Source organism: Otolemur garnettii, unplaced genomic scaffold, assembly GCF_000181295.1.
Source record: "Otolemur garnettii isolate 467f Iridium unplaced genomic scaffold, OtoGar3 scaffold00011, whole genome shotgun sequence".
Taxonomy (NCBI): Eukaryota; Metazoa; Chordata; class Mammalia; order Primates; family Galagidae; genus Otolemur; species Otolemur garnettii.
Window position 1 is genome coordinate 28501159 of NW_003852406.1, and position 22364 is coordinate 28523522.

Consider the following 22364-nt stretch of genomic DNA (forward strand, 5'->3'; position numbering starts at 1 on the left):
CTCGGCGCCTATAGCTCAACCGGCTAAGGCGCCAGCCACGTACACCTAAGGTGGCGGGTTCGAATCCCCAGCCCTGACCCACCAAACAACAATGACGGCTGCTACCAAAAAATAGCTGGGCGTTGTGGCGGGCGCCTGTGGTCCCGGCTACTTGGGAGGCAGAGGCAAGAGACTCGCTTGAGCCCAGGAGTTGGAGGTTGCCGTGAGCGTGATGCCATAGCACTCTACCAAGGGGGACAGCTTGAGGCTCGGTCTCAAAAAAAAAAAGAATACACGAATGGGCGGGAGAATAAGAAGGGAATATACGGTTTTCGGCTGCCATGTGGCTATTTCGCCAGAATATGAGTTTTATATTATTTTTGTTAATTTTATAATGTTAAACTGTAATAACAAATAATTGCTGAGAAGTGATTATGGAGAACTGCTTATCAAAGTTTGCATTGTTGTCAGGCCCTGCCCTGCCCCGCCCCCGCCCCGTCCCCGTCCCTTGGCCATTGGCCTTACCAATGCCAAAATCTGGTCACCCTACTCTAGAGCAGAAAATTACTTTGGGAAAACACACCAGTTGGTAAGCCACTCCTGTAACTTGCCCGAGGGGATAATTCCACACCCTCTTCCTTGACTTAATTCCTCTCTTTGCCTGCTGAGAGAGAACATTTCTTCCTGTGCTCTGCCAGCTGGACCCAGATTGGCCATATTCATGGTAAAGCCAAAAAGATGAGGGTGGAAGGTAGCTCCGGGGCCAAACCCTTCTAGCTCCTTTCAGCTTTAAATTGTGTTTAATCCTAGGATAGCCATTCTGGAAATGCCTTTTCCCTTGCCTGGGACCCATGAGAATGGAATCTTATCCACGCTGGCCAGGCCCATAAAAGTTCAACTTCTTAACTGCTAAACTGCCAGAGTCTCTGCCATTCCACATGCAGCTGTTGGGGTTTGCATTACCTGGGGGCCCTGCCCTGTTCCCCAGTGCTTATTCTGGGGCAGACAAGCTGCTTCTCAAGTCTGAAACTTAATAGATGAGCTTTCCCCACTATGCGGGTGTGTCCTACCCTTGTCTGCACGTTAGAAGCACCTGGGGGACTTTTGAGAGCTACAGATTCCTGGATCCCAGAGCTAATGACGTGGCCTAGTGCACTTCCAGGGGGTAGCCACAGTTGAGAATCATTGCTGTCTTGTGGCCTTTTTTTTGGAAACAAAGTCTTACTCTGTCACCCTGGTTAGAGTATTGTGGCATCAGCCTAGCCAGCAACCTCAAACTCTCCTAGCTTCAAGTGATCCTGGTGCCTCAGGCTCCTGAGTAGCTGGGATTATAGGCACCCACTACAGTGCCTGGCTAATTTTTCTATTTTTTTTTTTTGTTATTATTTCAGGTTAATTGAGGGTACGACGCATTAGGTTACATTGTTTACATTTGTTAAGTAAAGCCCCTCTTATAATAGCGCCCTGTCCCCAAGATGTGTGCCATATGCCCTAACATTGTGCCCATTAAGTTGAAGGACACCCACCTCCCCTCTCCCAGCTCCCTCATTCCACTGCCCCCCACCTTGAATTAATTTGAGTTTTCCTCGTGTGTGGGCATGTATTAGACTATCTACTGGCTTCATATTAGAGTTCAGTATAAGAATGGAGGAGTAATTTTTCTAGTTTTTAGTAGAGACAGGGTCTCTTGCCTAGGCTTGTCTCAAACTCCTGAGCTCCTGGGGAGTCCAAGGGATCTTCCTGCCTCGCTTTCCCCGAGTGCTAGGATTATAGGTGTGAGCCACACCCAGCCTAGCACCAAAATGGTGCTGCTTATTTTGGGTTTATGTAATATTTCTTCTTGATTAGAGTGGCTGGAGCACTACCTGTATCATGTGGCCTCTTGGAGTATCACTTCAGGAGACAAACAGTGTCTGCCAGAGCGCAGTGATATTAATTTTGATCACTAGGGCCAGTGAGGAGAAAGTGTGAACAGAAAAATTTTAATATAAATGTAAACCATGTAAAAGGTGGTTAGCTACTAGAAGGAGAAAAGAGAGCTGTAAAACAGCTAAGCAGAAAACAGCTGGCCCCAAGGGGCAAGGGAACAGAGGACACTAGGAACTTGGAAATGCAGAGGAGGTTCCCCTGAGGTTAGGAGACCTCAGGGCGGCTGCCACATGGACACAGTGCCTTCCCTGTGCTGAAAGAGTAAGCTCACTGGAGTGGCCACTGCCAAGCCCTGGGAGTAGAGAACCACTGCAGGGACCCAGGCCAAACTGAAGGAAACAAAAGGATGTTTACGGAGTCCCTGTTCACTGTGACAAGGAAGGGCAAGGGCATGTAAGTGTACAGGTTCAACACCTGGTGAAGGTGTTGCCCACTTTCTCCGTGGCATCGTTACTATTTTTTCCCTTCCACCTAATAAGCAGTCTCTACAGAGACGAACTATAAGACCGTGTAAGTCTCCTCACCGAACTTCTCCCCAGAGTCAGCAAATAATGCCCATTCTGGCCTGATTGAATCTTTGTGATGATGTTCAGCAAAGGATGTTTGTCTGATCCCATGTTCCTTCCCCATTTACCAGTCAGCCGCCTTCCCTTCTAACCTCATTTATTGTTATATATCCACTTCCATCTGTTATGGACTGATGAGTTCCCTTCGTTTCCAACAAAAGGGAAGTCTTAAAATTCATCATTATCTTTTGCAAGTTGGGAAGAGGTCCTTAAATAGTTCCAGATTTGGCCATCAGGGAGCCCCTTCAAGTTGTCTCTTGTGTGCAAGCGTTTTTCTGAAGCACTTCCATACTTTCTGTCATAACAAGATGTTCCAGGCCCATCTTGGACCCTCTGTGTCCAGGCCCTGGAGTTGGTGTTTCTTTGAGGAGCCCAAGTCCCTGGCATTATGCTCATTCCTGCTGGGGTGTCTTTGCTTCTCATCCTGGCAGTTGACAGAGCTTTGTTACTGCCATCTTAAAAAAAATTTTAACAAAAGTAATTGATGCTTAAAAATATAAACAATATAGACATTTGTAAAGAACCAGGCACCCACAGGGAAGCAAGTTTAGCAATAGTATGTGTCTTTCCAGACTCTTCTCTATGTGTACAGAAGCAGACCTGGTGGTGAGTTTCGCTTTTTTTTGGAGACACAGTCTCCTTTTGTCTCTCCCCTCTGTAGAGTGCTGTGGCATCACAGCAACCTCAAACTCTTGGGCTTAAGCACTTCTCTTGCTTCAGCCTCCCAAGTAGCTGGGACTACTGGCCCCTGCCACAACACCCAGCTAGTTTTTAGAGACAGGGTCTCACTTTTACTCAGGCTGGTATTGAACTCCAGAGCTCAAGCAATCCACCCACTTTGGCCTCCCAAGAGCTGGGATTACAGGCATGAGCCACCGCACCCTGCCTAAGTTTCACTTTTGCTATTATCAATTTTATTCTACAAAGTCCTCTTTCCGTGGCAGACTGTAGGGTTTGTCATTCCTTTCTGTTAGCTTATGGATGTACTAACACCACAATTAATGTGTGTGTAATGGATGGACCTCGAGGCTGCCTACAGCCTGGGTCCAGTGAATACCTCCAATACACATCCTCCTAGTCATTCAAGAATATACATATTTTTTTTTTTTGTCAGGGCCTGGGTTTGAACCCACCACCTCTGGCATATTGGGGCCAGTGCCCTACCCTTTTGAGCCACAGGTGCTACCCAAGAATATTTTTTAATTAAAATAATTTTTATTGAGGTGAAATTCACATAGTATAAAATTTACCATTTTGAAGTAAATAGGTGCCATCTAGTACATTCACAATGTCGTGCAAATGCCACCTCTGTTGAGTTTCCAAAACATTTTCTTCACCCCCATGTCGTGCACTTTTGCATGGACTTAAAGATGGATTCTTGGTAGTGGCTTTGTTCTGTATCAAAAGTCACATTAAAAAATTTATATGGGTATGTCCAATTCCTCCCCAGAAAGATTATATCAACTTAATTGCTCAGTAGCAGTATATGAAAATGTGCATCGTCCTATATCCCTTTTTATACTTTGGGGTATGGTCAGCCTTTCCCAAAAGATGATAATACATATTTGTTTATTGTTTTTGAGACAGTCTTTCTTTGTTACTCAGGCTGTAGTGCAGTGGCATCATCATAGTTGACTGCAACATCCTGGGCTCAAGCGACCCTCTTGCCTCAGCCTCTGGAGTAACTGGGACTATAGGCACGCACCACTGCATCCAGGTCATTTTTTATTTTTTACAAAGACAGGCTCTCACTTTTGCCCAGGCTGGTCATGAATGTATTTATTTATTTGACTGTTAGCTAGTCTCAGGATGTTTTTCAAGGTGTTTCGGCCATTTATATTTTCTGAATTTTCAGTTTCTATTTTCTGCCTAGTTTGATTTTTTGTTTGTTTGTTTCAGATCTTAACAGCGTTTACTTAGGAATCTTTCCTGTGAAAGTTAATGCCTACTTCTAATATGAATGAAATAATTGTCCTGATCTATTTCCTAAGTTTTGGATTTTTTTTTTTTTTGGAGACAGAGTCTCATTCTGTCACCCTGGGTAGAGTGCTCTGGTGTCATAGCTCACAGCAATCTCAAACTCCTGGGCTCAAGCGATCTTCTTGCCTCAGCTTCCTGAGTGGCTAGGACTATATGTGCCCACCACAACAGCCAACTAGTCTTTCTTTTTTAGTAGAGACAAGGTCTCACTATTGCTCAAGCTGATCTCAAACTCCTGAGCTCAGGCAGTCCACTGGTCTCAGCCTCTCAGAGTGCTGGGCTTACAGGGGTGAGCCACTGCACCCGACCTGTATGTGCTAATCTCATGTCCAGCATTCTTGCAGTTCTTGAAGGTAATATGTGTTTGCATGTCTTTTTATTGCAGTGTCTCTGAGAGCTCCTGCAGGGACCTGTAGAAGCGTACCCTTATCTGTTGAACACTTTTCTGGACAGTGCTATGTGCATTTCTAGTTGTTGAGATGTTGACTCATACACGGATCCTGTTCTCTTGAGTTTAATCCAGTGAAGAGAGTAAGACAGGGATATTACAGTGTAGGGGAGAAAGACACTTACTTGTCTTTGCATCTCTACCATCTGGCACATAGTGGGTACTAATGGTCTGAAATAAGTCACTATGGTGCCATAGAATTTGATTTTCAAACTGCTAAGCATTTTTAGCTGAAGAACCCATTAGCCAGGTGTTTTTCAACTCTGACTGCTTATTAGAGATCACAGGAGGTTTGAAATATTTATGCAGAAGCTGAGCTTGTAGAGGTTGAGTTTCTGTTTGTCTAAGGTGGGACCAAAACAGCATTTTAAAAAGCTATTTCCATTGAGCAGCAGGGTTGAGGACCATTGCGTCCAGTATGTAAACTCTATGAGTGTGGGGGTCTGCTGAGCATAGTTTGAAAGCCGGGTCCCTATGGTCTTGATAATCCCGTGAGGATGCTGAGGCCATTGAGTGCACTTGCTGGTGGTGACTTTGTTCTGGCTTGTGCTGCCAGTTCACATGCCAGGATGCAGAGATAGGCAGACATCCAGGTTCAGCCAGACTGAGCGAGATAGAGAACCCTTATGTTGAGGTTGCTTGGCCTAGAAATGGCTATAGGAGAGTGGTCAGAATTAGGTATTGGACGCTGGTGGTATATGTGTCCGGTTGACCAAACGGTGAATTGTTTCTCCTCATCACTACTGGGAAGGACTCAGTGACATAAACCATAACTGTCACAGAGAGCATAGGGATTGAGGGTGACATAGCCATAGGTGTCCCAGAGAGCACAGGATAGAGGGTGACATAGCCACAGGTGTCCCAGAGAGCACAGGGATTGAGGGTGACATAGCCACAGGTGTCCCAGAGAGCACAGGGATAGAGGGTGACATAGCTGCAGGTGTCCCACAGAGCGTAGGGATTGAAAGTGACATAGCCACAGCTGTCCCAGAGCACATGGGGCTCCAGGGTGATTATGCTAAGCTCAAAGCTGCAGTTGATTGTGGTCAAGATTTGGAGGTTTTTAAAAGTGGTAATTCTTTGCCTTTATTTCAATTAGCACTTAACTGTTAGCTAATTGGAATGTTATGGGGATAGCAACTTGCATGGGACCTACTGTACGCATCTAACTCCATAATGAAACTGACTTGCCTAAGACTACCCAAGGAATTGTGAGCCTGGATTTGGACTTGGATGTTCCAATTCAGAAGCTACGCTTCCTTACTGCTCTGTGCTGCCTTTGAGTGGCCGTTGTCTGGAAGAGGCTACAGTTATTTATACACCCAATTACACACACACCAGCTCCCTATTTATCTGGCCCCATCGCCTCTGCTGGGAGGCTGTTCTTCTATGCAGTTGGTTCCCAGCAGCTGAGGTTGTGACCTGGTACAGGGGAGAAGGGAGAAAGCTGCAGAGGCAATGAATCTGACTTTTTTTGTGGGTTCCTCTCCCCTTCCCCGCATAAATTGTGACCTGAGAGTTGCTTTCAGTGCTGTTCTCTGGAAGCCTGAGTGACTGGCAAGCCAGCTTTGTTATCTAACAATTGCTACCAGCACCTTCCAGTGCCCATATGCTGCGGCACCTGTCAGAGATGGTGATAAATATCTAGGCCAAAGGTTTTTAAAAAAATCTTTGCAGTGGAATAGAATGTTGAATCAAGATGACACGGCATTTTTAAGGAATAAATAAAGCCCTGATACCTAACTTTGCACTCTTCTCTTTCCTCTTCCCTGCCCACACGTGACCTGACTGAACTGGTCAGCCTCTGGGGCTGTCCCACCGCTCCTGGGCCACTGCTCTGGTTGTGTCCTTCCTGCTACCCCTCCTCCATCTCTTGTTCCACCTGCAGGAGACCTACCCATCTTCTAGGCTCAGCACTGAAGTCACTTCTCTTGTCTGCCCCTCTCACTTTTTCCTACCCTTGTCTCACATCCCTAAGTTGCCAAGTCCCTTTTCTGCTTCCTTCATTTTCTAGATTTGCTCTCCAGCCCTATTGCAGACAGGCCACCATCTTGTCCTGTGTTGGACAGCCTGCTCCTGGTCTCCGTGCTCACCGTCCACCTTGTATCAGAGGGTTTAAAAGTGCCTGTCTTCCCTAATGGGATGCTGTGATGAGAGTCTCATGGGCAGCAGTGGCTCTCCTAGGCCCCAGCCGGGTGAGGAAGGCCATGAGGACTGCTTGCACCCACAAGCTTATCCCTGGTTTCCTGCTCCAAACTGAGTTTGCTCATTCCCAGAATATCACCTGGGTGTCCCCACCTTCTCACTCCTACCCCCGCTCCTCCTTCTGTTTGCCCAGATGTGACTGTGTCTGCATGGTGGTCTGGGAGCTCCCAGTGACTGGGGCCAGGCCTCTTCTCTATTTCAAGCAGACTGTGAGACAGCCCAGGGCCCTCAGTGACTGCAGGTGAGGACTTGTCTGAGGGGCATCTCTGCTCCCCAGGTCCCTACTCTTTTTTGCCTCTTTTGAAATGAACACCCAGACCAGGGGTCCTCAAACTTTTCAAACAGGGGGCCAGTTCACTATCCCTCAGACCATTGGAGGGCCGGACTGCGGGCCCCAGGATGAGCCTGCTGCTAAGCAGGACAGGCAGCAGCGGCAGAAACACCCGGTGGACTGGATAAATGTCCCAGGTGGGCCACATGTGGCCTGCGGGCCATAGTTGAGGACGCCTGACCTAGACACTAGGGCAGGAGACAGTGACCAACCCAGCACACCAAGGAGAAGAATGCACCCTTTATTCCTTATGAGAGAGACTCCTTGGGGAACATCCAGCACCTGTCCCATCCTGGGCATGGGGAGGCTCGGTTCTTGGTCCTAGCAAGGCTCAGGGGGCCCTACCAGCCCCCTGGGTGGGGTGGAGGGCTGCCCCTTCTTCAGAGCTTCTCCAGGTAGGAGCCAGGGACAAAGCCACGCTGCCCATTCTGTTCCACTGTCCACCAGCCGTCCTCTCCTTCTAGGATGACCTCCAGGATATCCCCTGCAGAGATGTCCAGCTCATCGGGATTCTGGGAAAGATGAAAAGCACATGAGGCTGGGCCCTGCTAGGCAGCTCTGGTCTGGCATCCCCCCCGCCCCAGTAGTAAGCTTGAGCTTATCTCCCAGAATAGGCAGTTAGCAGGGTCATGCCTGTTCCTCCTCAGAGACATAGAATGTGGTGTCCCCAAAGGGCTTGCCTTCTGTCCTTCTTAGTTTGTCATTGCCAGGGTTTCTTTCCCTGCTCCCTTCTCCCGCTCTGCTCCAGACAGTGATAGGCACAGCCAGGGCATGCTCTCCAACTCCAAGGCTTCCCTCCCTCCCTGCTGGTCCCTAGCCCCAGCCAGTGCTGTTACCAGAGCCGCCTCTGTGCACCCTGTTACTTCCTGGCCTGGCTTCCCTGCCAGGGCTTGGGGAGTCTGCATCCCTGAGCTGTGGCCTTGTTAGCACAGCCCACGCCCAGCCTGCCTCACTGGGTGCAGGGGCTCTGCCTCAGTCCCAGAGGGTCTGGGATCCAGTTTGCACCCTCACCTCAAAGTAGGGAACAGACTGGCTTCTCTGGGAATCTAGGGACAGCTACCTCATGACTACCCTGGCCCATTCTGTCCTGTGGACACCAGAAAATCATTTCTGGCACAACTGAAGGACTTGCTCTGGCCATGGTTTGTCTCTGTACCCCAGCCAGAGAGAAGAACAGGGCCTGACCCTCAGACCACTATCTGTAAGCAGCCCCAGGCTCTGTGGGCACCTGCACACATAACACCCACCCAGCAGGCACAGGGGCACATATGCTCCACGCCTGTGATGTGAGCAGACACAGGCCCTTGTCCCAGATCACCAGTGTCCATCTGACAGGTGTCTGAGCCCCTCCTGAGCAGTGGGCACTGCATAGCACTCCTGCACTGACACTGGCCCCTCCTGGGGGACTCACCTGCGCCACGTAGTCATAGAGCGCCCGGTAGTCCTGGGCAGGCGTTGTGGGGTTTCCCTGCGTCTCCTGCACCACCACAGCTGCGTAGACACCCTCGTTGACACCCTCATTCCGCTCGAGGGTAGGGGTCAGGGTCTCTGTGGAGGCTGAGAGCAGAGTGAGGCCTGGACTCCTCCCCTTTCTAAGAACATTGACCCCTAGAGGCCGTGTGGGTTGAGTGCACTTGCCCTACCTGGCCTTGCCTCTTCCCTCCCCCCACTATTGGAAGCTACAACCTTCCCCTTTAGGGACCTCAGAGGTCCCTTCTGTGCCACATAGGAGTCCTCTCCGTCCCCTTGGGGTCGTGTGTTTGGGGCCCCCTCATCACCCCCAGGTACCAGCAGGAGCTGCCAATGATGAGGTCTTGGGACTTCCATGTAGCAGCCCGGAGAACCTGGGGACAGGGAAGAAAGGGTGAGTCCCCTCACATGATACTCAGGACCGCACTGGAAGGGAGGGGCTCAGGCAGGGCAAACTCTCTGAGGTGCAGGGCACTCTCTGCTAGGGCTTGGACCATCCTTAGTCTCCAGGCGTGATTTTGTGGCATGCCCCTCAGGCAGGAGGGCTTCCCAAAGCCTTTTCCCAGTGGCTCTTCCTTCCCCAGGTGTGCCCTTCCACTCCCTCCAGCTCATCTCAGTGCCTGCTCCTTGCAACCCCTTTGAGGGTTCTAAGACACTCCCCACCCCCGTGCTGTAGCCTCATGGGAAACACCCAGCCCATCCTCTCAGCTGCCCCACTGCCCCGCACTGATCAGCCAGCTCAGCCTCTGTCTATGAGAGCGCGTCACGTAGGAGGCAGTGCCAGGCTCATGTGGGGACCTGAAGGTTTGCTGAGTAAAAGAGGGAAACAGAACAATCATGAGGCAAATGCGGGCCCCAATGTGAAGGTGGATCTGGCACCCCACAAAGCAGACAGCCAGGGCAGGCTCAGTAAGTGGAGGCTGAGGCAGGGAAGCATCTTAGGAGGATTAAAGCAAGTCCTCCCAGACACTGAAGCTTTAAGGAGAGAGATTGGGGCGAGGGGCTGCCAGGGAGGGGGAGAGGGAGTGCTGAGTGCAGAGGAGCAGTAGCACAGTGGGTTTGGAGAGGACATTGGGGTGTGCAGGAGGCAGGACCTCAGGTGCCAGGGAAGGGGCTGGGCTGTGACTTGGGCCTGTGGGAGGCAGCCCTGTAATTTGAAGTGCACAGTTAAGGGGTTGAGGGGCCTTTCCCCACACGAGGGCTGGAGCTGAGGCCCCAGGAGTGTACACACACTTGTAGGGTGGGAGCACACAGACACACAAGCGTCCTGGACGAGAAGGCCTGAGGCTAACAGGCCGTGCAGGCAGATGCAGGCACCAGCCCCCTCAGGCAGGGTTAAAACTAGCAGGAGCTGGGACAGGAGGAACAGAGAGGCTGGGGCACAGGGAATGGGTGCAGGGCTTGAGTCACTGTCCTGCCCCCACCTTGTTCCCCAGAGTCTACACCTCCAGCTCCACTTCCTCCATTTCACTCAACTCACCAGCTACAGACCCTGACCCCTGCCTCTCCCAACCTGCTTTGCTTTTAGCTAGGGTGACCAGATGTCCTGCTTTTGGCGGGACAGTCCTGATTTTTAACAATTTGTCTGGTGTCCTGCAGCATTTAAAAAAGTCCCGATTTTTGGAAAGATTGGGCGGGAGAACAGTAAGGGAATATACAGTTTTCAGCTGCCATGTGGCTATTTTGCCAGGATGAGTTTTATATTATTTTTGTTAATTTTATAATGTTAAACTGTAATAATAACAAATAATTGTTGAGAAGCGATTACCGAAAACTGCTTATCAAAGTTTGCACTGTTGTCAGGCCCCGCCCTGCCCCCCTGTCAATGGTGTCCCACTTTACCAATGTTAAAATCTGGTCACCTTACTTTTAGCTGCCCCATCCAGCAGCCAGGCCTCCCTTGCTGCCCCCTTCTTTTTTTAATCCTCCCAGAAACACCCCTTTCTGTCCTTTCCGGACACTGCCCCAAGTGAACTCTTTGGTGCAGTTGTTAAGTGACCAGCTGTGCTGGGATCCAGGTCCTCACTGGAGTACAGGGAGAGTCCTGTGAGTTTTTTGTAGCATCGTGAGGGTGTGGATGTGCCGTCCCCTGGGGTCACTGCCTTCTCAAGATTCCCAAAGAGGCATGTGTGTACCCCTCTGAATGTGGGTGGCTCCCAGAGGCTCTACCTCTGGAGAGTAGGAGGCTCCAGGGCCTCCTGAGGCCTGGATGAGTGGATGAGCCCTGTTAGTACCCTCTCTAATGTCCCCTGCCTCCCCCAAAGGTGGGCTGTCTTTCTTAAAGATTGCCGGGAGACAAGAGAGGTAGGGATAGAGTGGGGACACAGGCACCACATGAAACCCACAGATACTCAGATAGGGCACATGGCCCTACTCCAAGGCCTGGCTACGAGGGGCTCCCTGAGCAGGCAGTAATGCTCTCAGTGAGCTGCCAACAGCATCACCCAAGGCCTGAACAAGGAGGGTCCTTAAGTTCTGAGTCAGACCCCAACACTCAGGGGCCCTGGCCCTACAGAGCAGGAGGGACTCCTCCAGGTCACACATTGAGGCACTGCACTAGGAACTTGGCCCTTGACTGCAGTCAGGCCTGGAAAAGGCCCCCATGTGTACTGGCTGTGGACTCCTGCTCTGCCTGGATCCCAGGCCAGCTGGAGAGTGTGGCCAGGGCACCAACCCAGGCTGGCAGCAGGGCCCAAGGGACAAAGAAGCTGGCGTGAGGGCCTTCCCAGAGTTTGGAGCAGTCACTCTAGTGATAGGGGTGTAATCATTTGTTTGATGCCTGAGTCCTCTTGGGCTGAAGGTTCTGTAAACTGGATTGAGGCTATCTTGTCTCCTCAGAGTGCCCAGCACCTAAGCAGGACACCAGACACAGCAGGTGCTCCCTAAGTGTGTGGAAGGGCCTGACACAGGATGTGGGGCTGGACCCACTTCCTGGCCCAGCCTTCCAGCCCCAGCATCAGCAACTGACTTCCCGGAGGTGCCTCACCTCTTCATCATGCCGCAGGACGGTTGTATGCCAGGGCTGCCGGATGATGGGGTGACCTCTCGGTCGTAGTAGTTCTGGTACAACACTGGGGCTGCCAACAACATGCCTGTGAGGCCCAGGGTGGCCGTGGGCCAGGCAGGCGGACCTGTGCCCCTAACACCCAGCCTATCCCTCCCCAGAGACCCAAACTGGGGCCCACTTTGCCACTCTGGTCCTGGGCCATCCTGGTGGTTGGGTAGGTACCTGTCTCACTCCCTGGAGAGATCCCATCATGACTGCCAGACAGAATATTCTAGACTTTTATTTAATGGGACCAAACTGGGATAGGGACTGTGGAGATTCCTCACCTCTAACCTCTCATCCTCACCTCTTCTGAGTGCCATAGGGATCTTAGCTCTCTATCTTTTGCCTTGGGGGAAGCAGCAGGCCAGGAACACAGCAAAGTGTTCCTGTCCCTGACCCCTCCCAGTGTCTGGCCAGGACTCCTCCACCCAGAAGGAAGCTGTGAACTACCCCAGCCCTGTCTTGGCACTTGAGGCTCAGAGGACTTGGGGCCAGGCCTATACCCAGAGGCTGTGCTGCCTATAGTCCAGCCTTACCCGGGGGCTCCATGCCCGTGCTCTTGGCCTGGATGAAGCTATCAATGTCAGCATCCACATTGCAGCCTTCCAGCGTCAGCCTCACTTCCTCGTAGAGCTGGGGACAGGAAGGAACAGAGGATATGGGCCAGGCTGCGCCTCAGTGCCCACGCTTGTCAGCAGCCCCCACCCCACCAGCCTATCTCTGCACCCTGACAGCTTCCCGTTTGCTGGACACCTTCTGTCAGAATTCACACCTGTCCTCCAAGGAGACACTATTTTCCCATTTTATAAGTGAAGTTCAGGAGGAAAGTGACTTGCCTAAGGCCACAGAAAAAAACATTGCAGTGGACTTTGGGTCCAGAGCCCACACTTTCACTGCCATGAGGCGGCCAGCATTTGGGCAAAAACAAGCTGACAACAAGAACAAAAATGAAATACCCACAGCTGTGGGACAGGAGGGGTTGGGGCTCCCTGAGGGTGCTAACAGCTCTGGGGTGCATTAAGAGGTCAGGGCTCCTCTCTGCCAGGTAGGTTGGGCTCAATAGGGAAGGAGCTAGGACACCCTGGAGTGGGGGAGCAGAGGAGGGACTGGATCCAGGCTCCTGCAAGTACCAGGCCTGGGGCAAGCTACCCAGGGTCCTCTGGCCCCTCTGCAAACCTCTGAGGAGCTGGCGAGTGGGTAGGGTGGGGATGGAGGACAGGCAGATGCCAGGGTGACCACAGAGGCACAGTCTTCCACGGAGAAGCTGGGGCCCTGTGCGGTCCTGAGCTCCCTGTCCTGGGGTGCTGGGAGCAGAGGCTGAGCCGCTGAGGCCTTGCGACTCCAAGGGCCAGGCTTGGGCTGCAGAGGACCAGGTGTATGTTCACTGACTCTGATGGGCCTGGGCATGCTGGCCTGAGGCCTCCCTCTCCTCGCCATCCCCAGCAGCACCCCAGCCCCCACCTCGTCGTCCTTGACGCACTGCATGGAGAGGTGGTTGCAGTGCACCCACAGGGCATTGCGGAGAATGGTCAGCCGGTCAAACTCTTGCAGCTGGAAGGCCTGGGAGTGGGAGAGTGGGGAAGACATGAGGAGGGGGCTGTGGGCCCTTCACAGCACAGCTAGGGCTGACCAGCCTGGCCCGCTCTGCTGGAAGCCAGGTGTAAAAGAAAGACCTTGCTGAGTGTCCCCCACCCCCTCCTCTGTGCCCACCTGACACACATTCCTGATCCCAGCTCCTTCCAGGCCCCACCACAGGCTGGAAGAGGCCAGGGGCAAGGAGTAGGGGCCAGGGAGATAAGCACAGGACCCAGAGTCCTGTCTCAGTCATCAGGGTCCAGAGAAGCTGTAGGATTCATCTGAGCCTCGGTTTTGGCTTCAGCAAAAGATTGGCTGAAGAATGCCTGAAGCCAGGTAGTGAGCACCGCAGGCAGGACCCAGCAAGGGCATGGGGAGCAGGCAGATGAATGAAGGATACCCCCCTACTGCCTCGAAGCAGCTATAGCAGGGCCAGGTGTGTCTTGTTTTGCATGTGGAGAACAAGCTACATGCCCAGGCCACTCACCTCACAGGTGGTCCGGTGGTCCTGCTCCCACTCGCTCCGCACCTTCTCCAGCTGCTCGATGTTCTGCCTGTATACCCGCTCTGGAAGCACAGGTGGCGCTCAGGGAGGACCCCTGTGGCACAAGCTCCTCCACCCCTTTGCTCCTGCAGGGGCTTCTCCCCCGGGAATCCTACCTCTCCCAGAGGGACCTGCCCTGGCTGCTTTTGGAGCCCCATCTAAACAATCGTCTGGACTCTCCACTCTGGAACTGCTCTTTTTGAGGTGACCATTAGCACCCCACCATTCTTTGAGCTGCCTAAAGGCTGGAATAGAGCTTCATACACACAAGTTCAGAGTCCAGGCCTCTTGCGTTTTCCTCAGTTGGGAAACTTGGGCTCAGTGGGGGTTGCCATGTGCTAGAGAAGGGGTGGAGCCTAACAGGCTTGGATCAGGACCTCTGTACCCAGATCTCTGGGAGTCACCTGTGTCTGAGCTTGGGAAGAAGCTGGGTCCTGGGAGCAAGGAGGAGAGCGCCTCCCCAGGGAAGGGAGGAGGGTGAGCACTCTGTCCTGGGGGGATGCCAGCAGGGACAGAGGTGCTGGGGGGTTCTGGCCTCAGGTGAAGGATGTGTGCCTGTGTGTGCACGTGAGAAGAGGGAGGTGAGGGGTCTGTCTCCATGGATGTGGCCATCCAAGTCCTGTGCTCTGGAGCCAGATGCTCTAGGTTCAAGTTCAGTCATCATCACTTATTGGCTGTATGACCTTGGGGAAGTACTTAACCTTTTGTGCCTGTTTCCTCATCTGTTACAAAGATGATAATAACAGCAGCCACCTTGGAGGACTGTTGTCAGGGTCATCACTGTACCAAGAAGTCTCAGTGAGTGGAGAACACAAAGGTGTGTGACTGCACACATGTGGACTGAAGGGACACACTTGCGATTCTGGTGGTCACGCCGGGTGTCAGCCAGGGTGAGGGAGATCATGTGGGGGAAGATGGTCCAGGTCCCTGCCCCGTCTGGGGAGGCAGCTGGGACCCACGTACCTGCCTCTGTGGCTGTGTCCTTGCTCTGCTTGGCTTTGTTCTGGCTCTGAGGAGACGGGAAAGCAGTGCTGAGCCTCCGCCCTTGAGGCCACTTTGAAGCAGCTCCGTCACACCCTCCCTGACTACCCAGTGGGACTCTCAGGAGCCAACTATGGGCAGATTTCATCACTTACGAACAATGTCACCCCAGAACCATGGGCTGGTTCTCAGAAAAAAGGAATAAAACTAGAAACCTCCAGCCTGTGAAGGCGCGCATGAAAAGGAGATGCCAGGACCATGCCAGGCCCCGAGACCACTGCTGAACCCACTGGCTGGGACTCGGAGTCTGGCCCCTCACTTGCCCCCCACTCACCCTCACATCCCTGCCTTCTCTGGCCCTCAGCTCTTCTGTTTGTGCAATGGGTGACATGTGTTCTTGGGCTCTGGTAGCTGATACCCCACCCTACCCCAGAGGCCAGAGCAGTCAAGAGCCTGTGAGCCTGGGCTCTGGACCACCTGGGTCTGGATCCCTCCTCTGCTACTTCCTAGCTGAGACTTTGGGCACATCACTGTCTCTGGCTCAGTTTCTTCTCTGTGACATGGACTATTGAGTCCCTCTCCAAGAGTTTTGTGAGAGTGTCTCCTCTGATTACCCTGGGCCACATGGACCTGCTATGAGGATGGGAGCCTTGGGTGCAGCTTGGCAGAGGGGATTGACTGGCCCTGTCTGTCCACACCTTGATAGTCTAGAAAACCCATTTCACAGATGGAGAAACTGAGGGTCAGAGAGGGCTGAACAGCTAGCATGTCCCAGATGCGGACCTTGTCATTCCTGCTTCCCCTTCCTACCCCAGCCCTGGGGACACCATATGGCCCAGTGGTCCCACACACCTTCTCCACCTGCTTCTGGTGGCCATTGGCACTAATGCGCTCCAAGGCCTGCTCGGCATCATCTGCGTCCCGGCACTTCTGTTCGTACGTCTTCTTGGACTGGGGAAGCAGAGGGGTGTGACTTGGACGACCTCACGGTCCTACTCTTCAGTCCCCCAGACTTAGGCTCCCCAAGCCCAGTCTCCCTCTTCCCTGTTGGGGGCTGTGGGTGGAGCAGGGACATCCTCACCAGGGACAGGGAGAAGGGGGGCCCTTCCCCTGGGGACAGTATGGCCCTGCCCTGGGTCCCTGCCTCCTGGGGGTGTGGCCCTCACAATGCCAAGCCTCTGCAAGTGCTGCCCTTCCATGGAGCCCTTTCCACTTCACACTGGTGTCTCATGGGGCACAGTTCCTCCTCCCTTTGCCCCTGGAGTCCCCAGTGACAGTGTAGATCACCCTTGGGCCAGTGTGTGAGACTGTCCATCTGCCCTTCAGTCAGAGCCCCCAAGGACAGGACCTGGGCCCACCCACTTGGGACTGAGCACCCCAAAGGTCAGTGCACATTTCTAGGCAGAGATCTAAGGCAAGCCCATCCCAGATGCCCAGCAGGGACTAACTGTGGCTGAGGGAGGGCTGCCCTAGACCTTGGCACTCACCTCCATGGCCTTCTTGTAGAGTGACAGCTTGCTCTTCTGGACACGGTCCATGACAGCCTCATACTGCAGGGGACACGAGGCTCTGAGCTGGGGGCCGCAGCCTCAGGACACTCCCCTAGGCCAAGAGGATGGGGTGTCCCTGGGATGAGGCGCAGCACCCCCTTTTGGCTCTGGGAGGTGTGACAGGAAGCCTTCCCTCCCAGAACCTGCTCCTTCAATCACCTCAGAATGGGAGGCTAAAGAGAAGCCCAGGCCATGGCCGCCCATGTCAGGTCCTTGCCACAGGTCCTGTGTGGGGCTCGGTCTTCAGCCAGGGGACTCCCACCTCCACATGCACATGCAGCCCTTCGGCCTTTGTTCCACCACCTCTGCACACAGCACAGTGCTCATCTGCCAAGTGTACATTCTGGCACCCACGGATCCGTATGAACACACTCAAGGTGCACACCCACAGATGCTGCCCCAAGTACACGCCGCACACTCCTGCGTTCTCCCCTGCACAGATGATCCTACCCCATATACTCATGGCCACTTGTGGGCACAGTGGCCACTGCACCCCACCTTCTTGTTCAGATAGAGAGGGTGCGACAGCCAGGGCAGAAGTTGGGTTATACTCATAAGGCAAGAGGAGAACTCGAAAAGAAATGTCCCTGGCCCTGGGCTAGGGCCAGTTTGTCTCTGGGGTCTCAGGGGGTCTGTGCCTGTGGAGGGCCCACAGAGGCTCGGGTACACACAGAAATACACACAGGTACGCGGGGCCTGGCTAGGATACATGTTCACAGGCACACACACAGGCACCCCTGCTCTCTTTGCATGCACACAGGCACACAGCACAGCGCTCTGCTGTGGTCCTGGTCGCTTGGGGAGGAGACTGTTCTGTCCAAAACAGCCTCTGCAGACACCGCAGCTCCTCTGGCCACAGCAGAGCTCAGAATAGCCTGGTGGGGTGCTGATGCAGCAAGTGCTCTGCGGGTGGCTTCCAGCTCCGAGAGGCCACCCCTTTCAGTGCCTTAAGGCTGGACCAGCTGCTGGGGATGGCTTTTTTGTCTGCTCAGGAACCCAAATTTAGACTCTTGAAAGACAGACCCCAGCTGGCCAAATAGAGAGGGAGCAGCTGTGCTACATTCCTGCCCTCGAAACCACTGAGCAGAGCTGGAGCCCTGTGAAGACTAAGGCGTATCTGGCCCTGGGCTGTGTTCCCAAAGCTTAGGAGGGGGGTGCAGGTGTCCCAGCCTGCAAGAAGGAAACTGAGGCACAGAGCAGGGAAGTGACTCACCCAGGACACCTAGGCCCAGCCTGGCCCTAGCCCCAAGGTAGAGTCTTTTTCCCCCTTCTAGCTCAGCTGTTTCTTCTCATTTTCAGTTCTCTGGACACTTTATTTATTTTTTATTAAATCATAACTGTATACATTTATGGGGTACAACACGATGATTTGATATACAATATGGAATACTTAAATCAAACTGATTAATATAACCATCACCTCACTTTCTTTGGACACTTTAAGGAAACATTTCTGAGCACCAGCCTCTCCCACCTTGCTCAGTGCATCACCCTCAACACTGTCCCCATGACCCACGCCCACCTGCATCCTGCCTGCCCTCCCAGTGATCAGGGACTCAGCCAGTCAGAGCTTCAGGCTTGGGAAGGAAGGAGCCCAGTCCCCACCCAGTGCTGCAGCTTCTTGATAAGTATCCTTCAGCCTCTGGTTGCACATCTCTCAGGATGGACCTTTCCAAACAGTCACTCTGTCTACGGATGGCTGTGCCTGCACATTGGTAAGGGCAGGATCCTCTGGAAGCTGGGCTGTGCCTCACATTCCCACCCTCAGCCTCAGGCAGTCCTGTAGTGGCTGCCCCAAATATGCTTTCTCCAAGATAAACAGCCCTGATCCTTGGGCTCAGGACCAGATTACCTCCTCTGGACCCCCCAAGTTGCCACTGACCCTTTAGAGTGTGTTGTAAGATAATCAAAAGACAATGTTACCTTCTCTGGGGAAGACAGACAAATGGCTAACCAACATAAAAAATGCTCATCGTCCCTGATCACCAGAGAAATGCAAATCAAAACCACCCTGAGATGACACCTAATCCTGGTAAGATAAGCCCACATCACAAAATCCCAAAGTTGTAGATGCTGGCACGGATATGGAGAGAGGGGAACACTTTTACACTGTTGGTGGGACTGCAGACTTATACAGCCTCTTTGGAAAGAAGTATAGAAAATCCTCAAAGAACTCAAATTAGACCTCCCATTTACAATTGCCAAGACCTTGAAACAACCTAACTTCCCACCAACCCAGGAATGGATTAACAATCTGTGGTCTATGTATACCATGGAATACTATTCAGTGTAAAAAAGACGGTGACTTCATATCTTTTGTATTTACCTGGATGGAGCTGAAACACATTCTTCTCAGTAAAGTATGACAAGAATACGATACTATATCAATACTATGTAATATGAAGCCAGTAGATGATCTAATTCATGCCCAAGGAGGAGAAAAACTCATTTCAATTCAAGTTCGGGGGAGGAGGATGAGAGCGAGGGGAGGGGGAAAGGGGTCTTGGAGTGGCCCCACTGAATGGACACAACAGAGCAGTGTATGGCAGACCTTTTGAGACCCTACAAGAGGGACTCTACCTAACAAATTCAAATATTTTGACGTGGTTGTTTGTATCCTCACATTAACCTGAAATTTAAAAAATTAAAAGAAAAAAAACAAAAAGACTGATGTCTTTCCCTCTGCCCTGGCATGAAGCAGCTCAGGGGGAACGACCCTGAGTAGGGCTGTCAGGCTCAGAGTCTTTGCCATAACCTCTCCCCTTCAGATCACTCTTAAGCCCCCAAGCTTGGGGTGCCATGATCCCCCTTCCCCCCCACTGGCCCTGCCAGGACGGCTGGCCCCCCCAGCTCCACTGTGACCCAGAGTGGGCCCGGGTGTCTGCCTCCCCCGGCACTGCCTCACCTTCTTCCTCTGCTCCTTCTGCCTCTCCCGGAACTCCTCCAGGCTCCGCAGCTCCTCCCGTAGAGTCAGGGCCAGCTGGATGTGTGAGCTGCCCACATTCTCCATTTCTGGGGACAGATTACGGATGTTGGTCCTCAACGTCACATCTGATGGATGTTGGCCACCCACAACTCTCCCTTGCCTGGGCCAGCCTAGCACCCACACATTGGTCCCCCAAACTCCTCTGCCAGCCTCTCAACTCTTGGGCAAAGCCAGGCCAGAATCCATCTCAGAAGATGGAATGAGCTTACAGTGGGGGACCATCAGGACTTACGGTGCTTTAAGGAGTCAAAGGAAGCCCGGAGAGAGCTGCAAAACAGAAAGGTCCAGGTCAGCAGGAAGAGAGCACAGCATAAACCCAAAGTCCTGCCCCCACCCCCGCCAAGGGCTTTTATTTTGGTGGGAAGACCCTGGATCAGTTATTCTAGACCCAAAGGACCCTTCTGCCAGATGATGACCATCCACTGGGGCCCAGACAGATTTCTGGAAGGCAAAGTTCCTTTATGGAATTGTAAAGCGATCAAACCTCTTCAGTGTGGCAGAAGAGGAGGTATCAGTGCCCCTCTGCTCCTGGCCGCATTCTGAGAGAAGAGGGGACTGTCTTCAGGTCCTACCCTCCTTCCCCTGAAACCCTCTTCATAATCACAGCCCTCTCTCCTCTTCTGAAGCAGGACAGGGCAGTTCAGACCTGGCTCTCAGCAGGTGGCCTGGAGGACCTTTGGAGGAAGTTGGATAAGATGCTAGAGGGCAGGCAGGGCTGAGGGAGGTAGAGAGATGTGGGCACTGTCTGCTCCAGGGAGAGGGGAAGAGGCTGGCACCGGGCATAGGAGGTGGGGGATGACTTCCTGGGGTGGGGCTGCCAGACTGCACATATAAAAATATAAGACAGTTCAATGTGCATTTCAGATGAACAAATACTTTTTGAATGTAAGTATGCCCCGTGTAATATTTGGAACATACTTTCATTTGTTAAGTATTTATAGCTCATTTGAAGTTCGAATTGAACTAGGCATTCTGTGTTTTGTATGGCAGCCTTACTGAGGGGGCTCTTTCTCAGAGCCATGAGTGGAGCTGAGGTCTAAGCCAAGGTGCTGGAGCCCCCAGGACCCAGTCCTGTGCTGATGTGTAATGGGCACCACCAGGCAGAGGTGTCCCTGTGTGGCAGCAGGACCACTAGGGTAGAGTGCCTCTCCCTGGCCCACTGGCCCTCAGGGCCCTCTCAAAGGCATGAGCTCCCTGTCTAGGGGAGGAAGGAGGTGGTACTGCTGCCCAGCATAGCATTCAGCAGGACCTGGGCAGGGGCTTCTCCTCACTCCAGAGCCCCACATGGGTTAGAAACAGACCCTGGAGCCAGAAAGCCTGGATTCATTTCACGCTCTGCCACTCTCACTGTGTGACCTTGGGCGAGTTACCTCACCTCTCTGTGTCTCAGATCTCTCTTGTTTTACAGCATAAACAGGGTGGCTGTGGGGAGTGAATGAGTTTGTGTGTGTAAAGCACCTCTGTCAGGACCTGATGGAGGGCACATAGCAGGCACTTGACAAAGACTGCCATTGTGCAGCCCTCCCCTGCACACCCAGACCAGTCCTGGGAGGTTCCCCAAACCTCTGCAACCTGACCTGAGCTGTCCCCCCAACATGCCCCACCGAGGAGCTGAAGAGTGCCCCCTCTTATCAGAAACCCCCCATTGTACACGACTTCAGGTGGGGGATGTCCCTTTCTACCCCTGAGCCTGCAGTGCCCCCAGCCTGGGCCCTTGGAGGCAAAGAGATGGGTGTGTGTTGGCTACAGATTGGCTCCAAGGGCATGACTGCATTTGTAGTCCCTTAACAAAGGGAGTGGAAGATTCTGCGGTTCCCTGTTCTCTAAGACGTCTGATGAACTGCAATCAGTCGAGGCAGATGGGGAAACTGAGGCCAGAGTGTGGCTAGGCTTGCTGGTGTCACACACAGCAAGGCACCTGTCACCCAGCCCTTGGCCTGGGGCTCTTCCTGCAGTCTCTCTGCAGAGTAGCTCGCTCGCCCTCTGGTGGCCATTTATCTGCATGACGCCTGTCTCCACGAGAGGCAGAGGCGGCAAGGGCTCCTGCCTAGCTTGCACACTGCCATATCCATGGACTGCACAAGGTAGGCTTCACAGGGGGCTCTCCACCTCCTCTCATCAGACAGCTGGGGCCTAGGAGGAGCTGCAGCTCATCGGGGCCAACGAAGATCCAGGCCTCAGCAAGAGCTGTGGAGCCCTAGGTAATACCAGGCCCCTTAACCTAAACAGGTGCATCTCTAAGTGAGGTCCATACAGGGGAAGGAGGAAGAAGGGGACGGGGGAGGAGGAGAGGGGTAAGTTCATATCTACTGGGTACAGTGCACACCCTCTGAGTGAAGGGCACACTTATAACTGTGACTCAATCTGTACAAAAACAAAGTATGTAAACAAAACATGTACCTCTAATATTCTGGAATTTTTAAATACCAGTATTTAAATACCAAAGTAATTTAAAAATATACACTTGTTATATGGACTGTTCTGTGTCTGTGTCATATTGTGCAATAAAAAATTTCAAATGTAAATAAAAAACACATCTATGCGCCACCCTCCTGGGCCTATGGACTCAGGTCCACAGACCAGCAGCATCAGCATCACCTGGGTGCATGTCAAAAATGCAGGTTCTCAGGTTCCTCCAGTCCTGACACCAAGACTGGGGATCTGGGGGTGAAGAGGCCTCTGTGTTTTTTTTTTTTTTAGACAGAGCCTCAAGCTGTCCCCCTGGGCAGAGTGCCGTGGCATTACAGCTCACAGCAACCTCCAACTCCTGG

General features: G+C 52.7%; 1 protein-coding gene across 3 annotated transcripts in view; it reads right to left on the reverse strand.

Moving 5' to 3' along the window:
* Window positions 1-7671: 7671 nt before the first annotated feature.
* The window catches only part of PSTPIP1 (proline-serine-threonine phosphatase interacting protein 1), a 42269-nt gene continuing 27576 nt past the window's right edge, over window positions 7672-22364 (reverse strand). For 2 of the 3 annotated variants that reach the window (XM_023510107.1, XM_003784543.3), the window contains 12 exons: window positions 19826-19860; window positions 19513-19619; window positions 16545-16607; window positions 15910-16008; window positions 15040-15085; window positions 14020-14099; window positions 13419-13517; window positions 12494-12590; window positions 11895-11985; window positions 9227-9282; window positions 8850-8995; window positions 7672-7950 (listed from right to left, as the gene is read on the reverse strand). In XM_023510107.1, coding sequence (XP_023365875.1) covers window positions 7819-7950; window positions 8850-8995; window positions 9227-9282; window positions 11895-11985; window positions 12494-12590; window positions 13419-13517; window positions 14020-14099; window positions 15040-15085; window positions 15910-16008; window positions 16545-16607; window positions 19513-19619; window positions 19826-19860 — 1051 coding nt within the window. In that variant the 3' untranslated portion in view covers window positions 7672-7818. The remainder of the gene's footprint in view (window positions 7951-8849; window positions 8996-9226; window positions 9283-11894; window positions 11986-12493; window positions 12591-13418; window positions 13518-14019; window positions 14100-15039; window positions 15086-15909; window positions 16009-16544; window positions 16608-19512; window positions 19620-19825; window positions 19861-22364) is intronic. The other variant, XM_023510106.1, reaches the window with a different exon arrangement.